The sequence below is a fragment of the Malus sylvestris genome, chromosome 6, assembly GCF_916048215.2.
Source record: "Malus sylvestris chromosome 6, drMalSylv7.2, whole genome shotgun sequence".
Lineage (NCBI taxonomy): Eukaryota > Viridiplantae > Streptophyta > Magnoliopsida > Rosales > Rosaceae > Malus > Malus sylvestris.
In genome coordinates this window covers 29205150-29217777 of record NC_062265.1, presented here as the reverse complement: position 1 = coordinate 29217777, position 12628 = coordinate 29205150, and the positions used below count along the sequence as shown (strand labels likewise).

Below are 12628 nucleotides of genomic sequence, written 5' to 3'. Positions count from 1 at the left end.
TGCCCTTTTCCTCTGGGCATTCCTATTAAACTCTTATCACATCCAACTTAAAAAATAATATTCTGAAAAGAATATTATTTCTTTTTCCATCCCTTTATTTTATTTCTAATAAATCTAAAGAAATTAAAAACAAATAAAATATAAAAATTCAAACCGACCTTTCTCTCTGCCCACAGCTCAGGTTCTCAACTACTTCAGCATATAAAAATACCCAGAAAAATAACACATTAATAGAGGGAACATATGGCTATAAATACATACAGTTTGGAGACAAATTAATAGAGGGAACTTGTGGCAATAAATACACACAATTTAGAGACAAATTAATGAAGGGGGCAGGTTTTTTTTGTCTAATTTGTAAGAACCAGCTTCTTCAAAACTTGGGAAATGTTTACCCACAAAAGTAGTACAGCAATATGTGAGAGCAACTTACATAAAACGAGTTCACTGTTACGTGATGTCCTAATTTAATAATACATTGTTATGTAGAAAAAAAGTTGCACATAATAATACATTATTGGACATGATGTCACCTCACGATGAACCCGTTTTATGTAAGTACTTCTTGCAATACTCAATTGTTTATCCCAAAACAGAAAGTCCAAGAGAAGTTTCATAGTCATCACCAGCACGAAATTTTTCTAGGATGTTTCGGAATTTTTAACTGTTAAATGCTTAATCAACAATATAATATATTAATAACCAAGATTTAACCAATTTCCCAAATCGTTTAAATTTAAGTGAAAAATGAAATCTTGGGAAAACCCCACAATACAAATAATCTACAACCACTCAATCAATCATAACCAGTAAAACTAGTCCAATGCTAAAGGGTGAGTTCATCCAGATTTACATTTAGATTATGTCAGAAAATTACCTGATGGGCAATAGCAGCAGGTGGATTCTGGAGTCCAGAATGCAAAGAAGCTGCCGCATTCTGTAAAACGCAGCTGTGATTGGTGCCATCGGAGTTGGGGGCGACGGTGGCTGCTCAGGGAGTAAGTGATGAAGAAGACTGGAGGTTGGGGAAGAGCACAGATAGAGGGGTAGGGGGTAGGTGGCCTCGAATAATCGAATTATCCTATGTATTATTTTATTTTATTTGTTTGTTTCATTAAGGGTAAAAGGGTAACAAAGAACTGGTGGTTCAGAATCTTCAGATTATCTTCCAAAAAAAAAATCTTCAGATTAGGATAGGTTAATGTTATCTACTCACATATTTTTACGCACACACCTCTTTCAGTTTGATTATTGAATTTGATGAATTGAAGAAGATCAATGATAAAAAATAAACAAAAGTGTGTAAGAAGTAAAAATGAGTGTGAATAACATTTTCCATTGAGTTATTATTTCCTAATGTTGAGAAACCAGTTGATGGTAGAAATTTTTGCGAATAAATTGAGAAGGTAACTAGTATTTCCCTTTTTATTTTTCTTATTTCTTAGGTGCATGTATAGTACAAAGTAGAGTAGGGCATGGTTCTAAAATTGAGTGGTAGGCAGAATTTACATTGACCCGACCACATCACTATTTTATCAACGATTATCTATTAGATAGGAACATGATTTTTTTTTTTTGGACAAATGATAGCCTTAGTGAGTTAGAGATCAATGAGGATCGAACCCGTACTAAAGTATATGTGCATTATTGTTTTCTATAACTGTGATAAAACGTTATCTACAAAATTCAATTTGGTTTGGTGTGGTCATTTTTCCTTGAAATTTGTTAGAATCTATCAGTATCCGAAGAGATTGAACTCAATTCTGTTGAGATATTTAAGTGCCGGAGAATTGAAAGGGTGAAGGGTGTGTTGAGACAATTAGAGGGAGGGAGAGAGACGTTAATAATATTGACTTTATAATAATGGCGAGTTTGATTAACATTAATACTAGCATATTGTGATGTTTTGCTCACTTCTTCTCTCTTAGTGTAAATAATATCATTTATTCAAAAAAAAAAAGACTAGATAATATAGTTTATTCAAAAAACAAAACAATGACATTGTTACTCGTATACTTCTTCATATATAGTAAAAGAAGATAAAACAGGAAGAAGAAAATAATAATATTTGTCAAAACTGCATGAAAGAGATGAGAGAGACCTTGACAAATGACAATGTATCATTTTATAAGGTTTTGTTTTATTGACATAGAAGGACTACAGTCTAGGTGTAGAGGAGGAGAGAAAGGAGGCTGGAGGTGTTTTACTGTTTTTTTTTAATAATCTTTTATGCAATAATATATTTATAGTAAGGAGCGATGAAATAAATAGGTATGGAACTTGTTATTCATAATATTTGAATTTAAAATTTTTCACTTATAAGGAAAAATAATAGCATTATTTATATAGATGTATAATTAAGTGTTAGAGGTGCTTGTATACTATTGATCAGTGGCTTTTGCGCTAGGAGATCATCAGCTTATGGCCTATGGCTTTAGACAGCACACTGGTGGGACAAGTTAGTTATCATTTTGGTGAAACTGAAGTGAGTGAAGTGATATAACTTAGACTTACACAATTGTACGATTGCTTAGGTAGTTTAGGGAATTGAGTTCACAATAGGTTTGCCAATCCACTAGTGAAGATAAGGGCACATTCTCAGAAAGAAACTCTAGCTCGACAAAGGGCCGTAGAAATGCGCTTATGATTTGTCTCGAAAAGCCAACTAGCAGCCCTCTCTATGTTGGTCTCGATTTAGCATCATATATCAATCTGGAGAACATTTTTATTTGTTGTAGTGCGGATTAAAGAGCCCGCCCAAAAAGTTCCATGTTTTTCTTGGTTGGACCAGCCAAACCAGCAATTTCCGTCTTCCTGAACTAGAGAGCAAAAAGACAAGTCTCTCTTCTTTTTCACCGTTTTCTTTGTCTGTTAAGCTTCACTGCTATGCGACTTCCTAAAGAAAATTGCAATCGTGGTTTTTCAACCACTTACAAGACCAACGAGATCTTCGACTTTAAGCATACAGCAGTGTATACATTAAAGTTTGTTTTGGTTCCAATTCGCTCTCAAGTTTGAATTTTCATGGAGGAGGGGGATGCATTTAATGTAGATTATCGTTGATGAAAAGGAATGCAAAAAAGAGCATAATAAATTAGTATGGAGGAGGGGGATGCATTGTCATGACTAGCCGGCTTCCAATCAAACCAGTATACAAAAGGTTGGCTTGGCAAGGCAATCGCATATATATATTCAACTGCTGGAAACCCAAAGTTGAATGCAGCAGGGCAACAAATGGCACGTTAAATTCGGCCATTGATCTTTCTTTCTTTTTTTTTTTTTTTTTGTTCCTAAACCTAGTTCCGTCACCCATTTCATGTTCGTCCGTCATTTCTAGCTTTAGGTATAACTTCCAGCACTATACCATTCCCTTTAATGACGCAAAAACGCGTCATAATACTTGATTTATGACTTTTTTTTGTGTGTAAATTATTATCTGTATTTTGCGTCATGATACTTACTATAAAACTTTTTCTCATCATAAACTTTATCACACCTTCATATACAAGGTTATTAACAAACTTGAACTGTTTCAACCTAGCCTGCTACATACGACAGTCCGCATGCAAGAATCTCTCCATAAAACATGAATCCTTTTTCTCGATAGAATAATCACATTTTACGGGAACGCGTTTGTAGTACTCAGATTGGGGGTTCCCCCTTTTTCTATTAGGTTACAAATAGTGTATCCATTATATGGTAATGTGCACTTATATAGTGCAGCAGCGATTTGAAGGAAAACCTGTTTCCTCCCATAACTTGAACTCATCCCAGGTTCGGCCACAGATAGCTAAGATATATTGTTTGGTCAACAAGTTAGCCTTAAGATATATGGTGGCGCAGTGTTTGTTGAAATGCATCAAGGAGTCTAGGCAAACAAGCATCTGCTACAATTTATACTTTGACACCATATCATTAAGGAAGAAGATGGAGTATCAATCGATCATTATAGCAGAAAACACTGCAAAGAACTCAGTGACTATCCATTCCTTGACACCAAAGGATTGAGACCTACGAGATTAAGCGCGTAAAGCAGAAAAACATTGCAAAGAAAACAGAAATCCATTAATTCAAAATATATCTGGGATCCTTATTATATCACATAAACCACAAAGGGTGAAAAGAAACAGATACTCTAAAAAATGACTTCGAAATAGATGTTGAATATGACCGTGATGGATCGATCAGTCCACAACAACGAGACTTTGATACTCTTTGCCGGAGATGGCTGCTTCCATGACATGGTTCTGCCGGTCAACTTTCCAACCTTTTTCTCTGTCCCAAATATCCTTGAACAAAACTTGTCCTTTCTCCTCCTTAACCTCCCAGCTCTTCCACCCGTTGTAGCCACTACAGGAGTACTTGTATAAGGGAGCCAAAACCTCTTTCCTCAGCCGGTCTACAACTCTGCTCTCGTAGTCTTCGTTGTATTCCTCCGCGTATGATGCTGGTGGGAAAACCTTCCGCGCAACGCTTTCCCACAGCAAAGTGGCCCGTGCAGCACGGGATTCGTCATGGTTTCCGGTAAGGAAGCAGTCTGATGCATGGGTTACCTCGGCATACTTCTGATCATCATCACCACCACCATCATCATCGATGTCTTCACGCACATAATATTTAAGGTAATCATGCTTGAATTGTCCCTTCAATTTTTGAATATCTGACTCCAAGCACTTCACAAAAACATCGGTAACACGGTCATGTAACAACTTATAATCCGGGTCACCCTCGTACATCTCTACAGCCGTTTTGGTCAGTTTCCCGAGGGGCTCTACTCTCCCCCATCTACCGTCTTGGCCTTGTAGGAGGCGGTGCAGAATCTCTGCAAGGCTATGCAAGCACATATTCCCAAAAGACGCAACGTTGCATAACAGGGTCTTGGGGTGGTTTTGGTGGAGCCAAACAGCCGCCGTGTAGAACGCTTGTTCATAGGATTTTCCATTAAAGTCATTTAGGTGACATATGAGTTTGAGGGTGGTTAGGGGATTGTCGGACCATGCCAGCGGCAGCAGTTGCCTGAGATATTCACAGGAGGCCTCCACCTCCGCCTTTATGGCTGGTGGATGCCTTTTGATCGATCCAGTTGCAAACACGTAGTGCCCGTAGTTTACATAGTCGGCTGGTTCGACAATGTTGAAAAATATATCAAGGCAGGGGTCGGCCGAGGAGAGTTGGATCGTAGATTCAGTAGTACTGAATCCCATTGCCATTAGAGGGGTTCTGCTCCTACTCCTGCTAGTGCTCATTGCTGTTCTCTTGGCTGGAGCTGTCCCATTCTCGAATTTCGGAACCATAAGAGAGAGTGATCTGCTGGGAATTCTAAGGTTCGGAGGAACAACAAGAGTCGAAGAGTTCGGATAAGCCGTCAATCTCATTGCAAGTTGTGAAATTTTGTGGGCTAGGTTTGTGTTTGCTGCTTTCATATAACTGGTGGGAGGATTTCAGTCATTTTTTCTACGGGAGAAGAGAATATTTGGGCAGAAATGTAAAAGCCGTTTACTTGGGTACCAAGGAATTTGGCAAACCCTAATCAATTAGGCTATATTTACTTATTTTTTTTAATTCAACGATTTCCTTCCATATATGTAAACTTTCAATACTTTCATATCGTTCATTGCATTATTCCAAAATACTGCATCATTATCAACCGTAGGATGTTGCTAATCAAAATAATTAACTATGGTTAACCTGCATGGCACATGTCAATCTCTTCATGTGGTGCAACGCTCACCACCTAAGAGCAAATTCCGATTCGAATTCAGGATAAGAATTCGATTACATCCAATGTTTATATAGCAGAAGGGGCTTGTAGTACTTAGATTGTCGGGTTCACCCTTCTTCTACTTCAGATTAGTGTTTCTATTAAACGGAATGGCAGACACAAATTCTTCTTGAACAAAAACAAAAGAACAACTAGATTAAGTGAAAACTAAGCACGAAATCTCTGGATGCCGGGATCAAGGAGAGTAGGCTACCGGCAAAAGAACCAGATGTGCTTTCTTTCAGACAGTGAGCCCGCAAACTTCAGTCATGTCCAGGGCCGCGGGCAATTCACCACCACTAGTACTAGGCAATTTCCAATCAAACCAGTACAGAATGTTGTTCCGCCGAAACAACCGCAAAGGTGATTCCCGGGCACCCCTTCTCCCAGAACCGAACGGGATGAGTTGGAAGTCCTGGCCTTTGAAATCAATGGAGCTGTCCTCGAACCTCTCCGGGAGAAACTCCTCCGGCCTGTCCCATACTTTGGGGTCCCTCTGTATGGAAAATGCACTGACCATCACTCGTGGGGATATCGTAGCCTCCCAGTTTTACGTCCGCGGTTGATTCATGAGGAATTAAAAGTGGAGAGCCGGAGGATGGAGTCTTAGGTTTTCTTTGATGATACATTTCATGTACTTCATTTGATTGAGGTCATTCTCGTCTACCTTCGCCTTCTTTCCCACCACTCTTCTTACCTCTTCTTGGACTTTCTTCATCACTCTTGGATTTCTCACAAGCTCCGCCATTAGCCATACCATCGCAGTTGAACTAGCATCACTTCCTCCCACAAACATGGCCTAAAACCATAAAATTAGGAGGCCAAATTGCTCTTCAGCCATATATATATATACCAATGTGTGTCTGTGCGTGCATGTGTGATGCGATTATGCAAGTTGGGGAGGAGGATATAAACAAACCTGTAGGAGTGCTCCGAGGTCCTCTTTAGTGAACTCAAAATCAAGTGCACCGTCGTTTTGAACTTGGAGTAGAATATCCACAAAATCCTTCTTACTAGTCTTACCTTCTCTTTTCGCTGTCTTGTGTTCATCAATCAACTGATCATAAAACCTATCAAATTGGGAAAAACTTGCCTTCAAACGCGCAATGTAGCCTCTAAGATGGTCAATCCATCTCGAAGCAGGGAAAAGATCTCCGAAACTGAAGCTCATTACTTGCAGCATCAACTCTACCGCCATCTCTCCGAACCAACTACCATCTTCATCGTCAAACTTTTGCCCAAGAACAGACCTACACATTATGTTGTTGGAGGTCAATATCAGCAGCTCGCTCAGATCAATCGGAAATTCGCTGAGGCATGCTTTTCGAATTTTATCCACCATTTCAGCCGCTTCTTCCACCCTAGCATACTGAAATTGTTGCACCCTTTTGAGGCTAAGAAGTTCAAGAACACAAATTTTACTTTTCTCCGGTAGTCCCCGTAGGGCGCAAAAGCCACGTCATAGCCTTGGTAGAATATATGCCTGGAGCCGTCATTTGGGGGCGCCCGGCGAAGACGGTATCATGAGTCTTCATGACCTCCCTCGCCATGTCTACAGATGAAACAACCAGTGTTCGAACTTTTCCGAAGTGAAATAGCGTTAGAGGGCCACACTGCTGTTGAATCCCACATCGGTCATAGATAAAGCAGAAAAATCAATTTAAATAGAATTACTTCATTCTAGCTAACATCAGTTTTTTTCGAGAAAGCGGTGCGGAAATGAGCCTAGCTGGTGTAGGTTTCCAATTAGAGACAATTTGGATGGAGATAATGATAGTTTGAATGGTTTCTCACTTATTTAGATAAAAAAGACGAATATGATTAAATAAGGATAATGCTATTCTCACGCTTTTTGAATTATGGAAGATCAATGCCCACATCAACAAAAATAAGGTAGTGAACTAGTGTTGTCAACTCCTAAGAATGTGCTAGCATGGCATGTGTCTAGTATTATATGTGACGGTGTCACAATTTAATGGGGATGTGAAAAGCGCTCACATCAACAAAAACAAGGTAGTGAACAGTGTTGTCAACTCCTAAGAACGTGCTGGCATGAGCATGTGCCTAGTAAAACTTGACATGTGTGTGCCAGAACATAAAACACTTCTACACATTATTGTCCCCGGTTCACATGCTCGCACATCGGTGGCCCAAGAAGTAAGCTTGGTGGTGGTCCAAGATTCTTAAAAACAGTTTTCCGCACAAGGGCCGATCAATCGAAGAAACCAACCATACCGGACCGGCCGGTCTAGTTTAAGAGTGAAATTACAGTACTGTAGCGCATTTAACTTGAAATAAAAGGAAATGACCATTTAACTTGAACAAGTGATTCACTGGGGAGCAGGTGGCACGGTCATTACTTGGGTACAAAGGAAAGTCTATGGACATATCTTGCTTTGCAAGCAAGCAATCAAGAACCGTAATTGGGCGAAAACATGAAGTCGCAGGATAATGAAGAAATCATTTCTTACAAAATGTCATTTCTGTACAATGCAGAGTTTGGTTAGCAGACTTTTACACTACATAGATCGGCCGCGTGCAGCGCAACTGGAATAGCGGGTGCGTCCACCCTTCCCTCGGTAATAGTAATGTTTGTAATTGGACATCTACTGGAAGTTACGGATGACACCTAGCGTAAATCTCACGCATATACAATGTACACTTCACTCGGCAGAACGCAAAAACGAGAAAAAACTCATCTCCTTAGACTGTCCTTGGTGAAAAAAGAATGTCGGAGGGCTTCACGAGCTGAAAGCCTATCAGAGGGGTCGTACCTAAGCAGACCCTGCAGGAGGTGAATAAGGTCCCCGGCGGAATGGTCTACGTGCTGCATTATGAGATTCTGCAAAACAAAAAATGAGCAACAAGTTGGGACATTTAGGTATAAACATGACGTGGAGTTGGCTCCAACAGTTTACCAAGTAGGCAACAGAAATTCAGAAGGGCAGTAAACCACAAACCTGAAGCCGAGGAAGCTTCTGAACAGCTCTGATACTCTCTCTAGATGCTGCACCCTCCGGCCAATCTAATCTACCCCTCCTAACATACTTCTCAGCATGTCGGCTGTAAATTTCGAGGTGCAAAGGTTACGTAAGAAAAACTTAGCAACTTCATGCTTAAAAAAAAAATTATGGACAAAGGTTATTATCATCACATACTCTGCTCTCTTCAACATGTGCTGGGGAAGGGGACCAAGTACCCGTTCCATCATGGCGAGGTGCTCCAAATTCTCATGAGTCTGAAACAGGGCTTCGCCCTACATCAAGCAGCACAAGCATCATAAATATGGCTTATATTATTACAACAAGATATTGATAACCAAAAGCATATAGTTAGCAGACAAACCGTGCACAACTCCACCAGGATACAACCAATGCTCCATACATCGCAAGGGTAGGTCCATCCCAGCCCTACAAAACCATCATAAATAATTAAATATTATGTCTACCTACAGGCTTACAGCACAAAGACATCAGTACACAGTAAGTTCACTCACCGAGAATCACCTCTGGTGCACGATAATGCCGTGTTGATACAATATAGGTTTGATCTTGACGCTCATAAGTTGTGCTACCAAAATCAATAACCTTAATAGCACTCGACTTTGGTATTCTCTTAAAATAGGAGCTATCTTTGGGTGATCGAGATGAGCTCTGCGGCAGCAACTGATAGAATGTTAGAGAAATTTCCACAAGTAAAAGGGAAAGGAGGAGAGAATGCTTAAAAATCAAATAATCAAAAAACAAAATAAAGAAACTGAGAAAAGAAATCGGCAACCACCTTATTGTAATCAGGAACTTTAATATAATCCTGAGAAACAAGGAGTATATTCTCTGGCTTCAAGTCGGTATGAATAAGACGAAGATCATGCATAACTGCATAGATATGAGAATATCATCAGAAAGCAGGACCACAATAAAAAAAAAAAAAATTGAATTAAGTTAACCAATCCTGACTTGATTGGTATGAAAAGAGCATATCTCTGCCCATACAACGTGTTTTAATAAAGTTTTAATAACAGTGAAAAAATCATAGATATTGATTTATCCCTCTCAACATTGACAATGTAAGAAAAATTTGAAGAGAAGCAATATATATTTGATAGAAAGGGACTAGCTTAGGTATTACTACACACATGCTACACATTCCAAGAGTTGTCTGCCAATCTCACGGACAAGGTCAATGGGAAATGAGCGGTAATTGTTTTTCTTGAGAAAATCGTATAAGCTTGGTCCAAGCTTCTCAAATACCTGTTAAAACCATTTGAATTTCACGAACAAGTTTTAACCCCCAAATTATTTGTGAATTGGGGAAATCAATCCATCACAAACTAATCTAATACTTACAATACAGATATGGTTACGATAGTCAAACCAGTTCCGTAATTGCACACAACTGCAAGGAATGAACCCATTTAACAATGCAAACAAGTAATGCAAAAAAGTTCCAAGATAAAGCTTATTCAAACACTCCCTGTCAGTAAAAAAGTTGAAAATTAGCAACAACTACTTACCGGTTGCCCCCTTTATCATGTTTACCAAGCTGTTGCAGCACTTCAATTTCGATCATTGCTGCTTCACGATATTTCTTAATGCCGCGAACAATTTTTATTGCAACCATTTCCTTTCTTTCTCTGTCCCAGCATTCCAACACCTGGCCAAAGGTACCTTCACCCATTTTGCTCTGAATTTTGTCTGAAAGAAGTGAAAACAACAATTAAACTCAACAACTTAAATTGTAACAAATTCCAATATAAAAAACGTATAAAGAATTGAGTTAGAAAACTGGCCAACACTAAAATTCATTGAAACATCAGAAACTAGAGGATTAAATAACCAGAAAAAAATTGCAATCTAAAATGAACATAAGTTTATGTGTTGATTGTGTAATTACAGCGAGATGTTAAATTTTCTCCAAGCGAAAACATGTAATGTCCATCTTTGTCATCCTCTCTCCATGGGGGGGAACCATTTCGAGCCACTTCCTTATCAAATAGAGAAATAGTAGTGGGCTCTGCAGGTGCCACGAATGATGCAAAGCTTGTCACATTCCCAAGCTCTTGTCCACAAAATATTCCTACCTGAGCCTACACACATCCATCCATTCATGACTATTTAACATATTAATTCAAAATTCTGCCAACCCCAACACTGCATTCCAATCCATACCCCTCAAGTCCAATCAGAATCTCATAAATCAAAACCAAAGCTAATAAATTACGAGGAAGACTAGAGAACAAACATTACAGGCAAATATAAATTTAAAACATTAACGAATATAACCAACCGTTCCCAACAACAATATGCACATATATCAATATCTTCCTTCAAGAAATTCTCAAATATAAAATTACATAACACAACAATAAAAATCTTCAATAAATCAAGCTAATTATCTCTATATCAATTTACCAAAAATTATCTAACCAAACGGGTTTCTAAGGATTCGCTAGTTTTACTGACAATACCAGATAAAAGTACAGATTAATCCCTAATATTTTAAAATCCAAGCTTCCTAAGATCATATTAGTAGCCTTTTGAAAATATTGAATGAAAATTTTCCTAAATTTACAAATAAGTTCCTAAATAGATAGATTTTCTGTAAATCGACATACAAAAAACTGAAAACTCGTAAATCACATAGATTCAATCCGTATATCCACGCTCCGATCCAAAATCTGGAAATTTACATATAACCTTCCAACAAATTTACCAATTTTGACAAATTTTGAAACTTTAATATCAGATCTAGAACAATAAAATACATAAAATCTTTAAATCATCAAATATAATAGCACAAACCAGAAAATCAATTCATCAGATAAAACCCACAAATATTTTGAATCGGACCAAAAAGTTGAAGAACAAAGATACTACCTTTGGGGCCTGAGGAACATCCCAGCCCAAACGCGCCCTCTTTCGAGGGCGGCGATCCAAGTGAGCGAAAGGAAACTCCGTCACGCGCTCGGTCTCCATGATCGCAGATCGGGAAATAAAAGATCTTCCAACAAAATTGACGAGAAATCGGATGAATTCGAGGGATTGGGGAAGAAAAGGTTTGGGTTGCGTTAGAGATAGGCCAAAAGCTAACCCTAATTTTAACTTAACAAATAATGCGTAACACGGTTCGGTTGAGATCTGACCGTCCACGTGTTGCTTTCTTGTCCTTGCGTTTGACCGATCCTTTTGTTATCCCAGCTCATCGAGGGCTTTGTTTTGACCGTGGTTAGATTTTTGGGTTGGGATTTAACTGTGGTTAAGTTAGCTTTATTCTTCCGCGGAATATTATTTGGGCGTAGGTGGATATACCCGAGAAAACGAATCATAGTCTAATGGGTAAAAGACTTAATATTGGGCCTCAAACAATCAAGTAGGTGGCCCATTTGACTCTTTTATTTTAAGATAACGTTATCCAAATACTCATTTTTACTTCTCATGCTCCTGATTAATTTTCGGTTATAGAATTAACAGAGGTTGTCGGAAATAAGTGTATGAATTGCACTAACCTTATTTTTATGATACAGATGATGAGAAGGGGAATTTTTTTACTTTCTTTTTTATTAAACACAGTAATTCTGCTATAAAGAATTTGAACTCGATACACGATGAGTTGAAATTAATAAAATTCCGCCACTCGACCCTGCATCTATTATGATCCGTATAGGTGATTTAATAGGAAAAGTCAACAAGCCAAAATTGCAATGTTTATAAATCTCATAAAAAGAATATTATATAAGGCACTAAGTCCTTGGCATCTTCCTTTGATTATATTTATCTCCATCATGTTCATCGTGAAGTCAATTTTGTGGTTGATGTTGTAGCTGTTAAAGGTCACTTAGTGGATAATGCTCATGCTTGTTATGCTATT

At 38.5% G+C, this 12628-nt stretch overlaps 2 protein-coding genes and 1 pseudogene across 5 annotated transcripts; all 3 read right to left on the bottom strand.

Moving 5' to 3' along the window:
* Window positions 1-4184: 4184 nt before the first annotated feature.
* Window positions 4185-5375, bottom strand: LOC126625598 (uncharacterized). The gene has a single exon (XM_050294649.1). The coding sequence runs from the start codon at window positions 5373-5375 to the stop codon at window positions 4185-4187; it is 1191 nt and encodes a 396-aa protein (XP_050150606.1).
* A 497-nt stretch (window positions 5376-5872) lies between these two features.
* LOC126625597 (phenylacetaldehyde oxime monooxygenase CYP71AN24-like) lies at window positions 5873-7407 on the bottom strand (annotated as a pseudogene).
* A 796-nt stretch (window positions 7408-8203) lies between these two features.
* On the bottom strand, window positions 8204-11887 carry LOC126625784 (serine/threonine-protein kinase AFC2-like). 4 transcript variants are annotated; one of them, XM_050294858.1, is made up of 11 exons: window positions 11638-11887; window positions 10655-10847; window positions 10275-10455; window positions 10108-10156; window positions 9897-10011; window positions 9542-9636; window positions 9258-9426; window positions 9107-9171; window positions 8920-9017; window positions 8722-8824; window positions 8204-8603 (listed from the first exon to the last, which is right to left on the bottom strand). In XM_050294858.1, the coding sequence occupies exons 1-11, from the start codon at window positions 11734-11736 to the stop codon at window positions 8457-8459; spliced, it is 1314 nt and encodes a 437-aa protein (XP_050150815.1). In that variant the 5' UTR covers window positions 11737-11887; the 3' UTR covers window positions 8204-8456. The 4 variants fall into 4 exon arrangements, with proteins under 4 accessions (XP_050150815.1, XP_050150816.1, XP_050150817.1 ...); XM_050294859.1 differs by having other exon boundaries at window positions 9258-9414; XM_050294860.1 differs by lacking the exon at window positions 10655-10847 and having other exon boundaries at window positions 11638-11805.
* Between the last annotated feature and the right edge of the window lie 741 nt (window positions 11888-12628).

Excerpts from the sequence above, each read along its gene's own strand:
- LOC126625598 (XM_050294649.1), bottom strand. The coding sequence starts at position 5,375 with ATGAGATTGACGGCTTATCCGAACTCTTCGACTCTTGTTGTTCCTCCG.
- LOC126625784 (XM_050294858.1), bottom strand. The coding sequence starts at position 11,736 with ATGGAGACCGAGCGCGTGACGGAGTTTCCTTTCGCTCACTTGGATCGC. Across the intron at positions 10,456-10,654 it reads AGAAAATTTAACATCTCGCT|ACAAAATTCAGAGCAAAATG; the intron begins GTAATTACACAA and ends CACTTCTTTCAG. Across the intron at positions 10,012-10,107 it reads ATCGTAACCATATCTGTATT|GTATTTGAGAAGCTTGGACC; the intron begins GTAAGTATTAGA and ends TGGTTTTAACAG.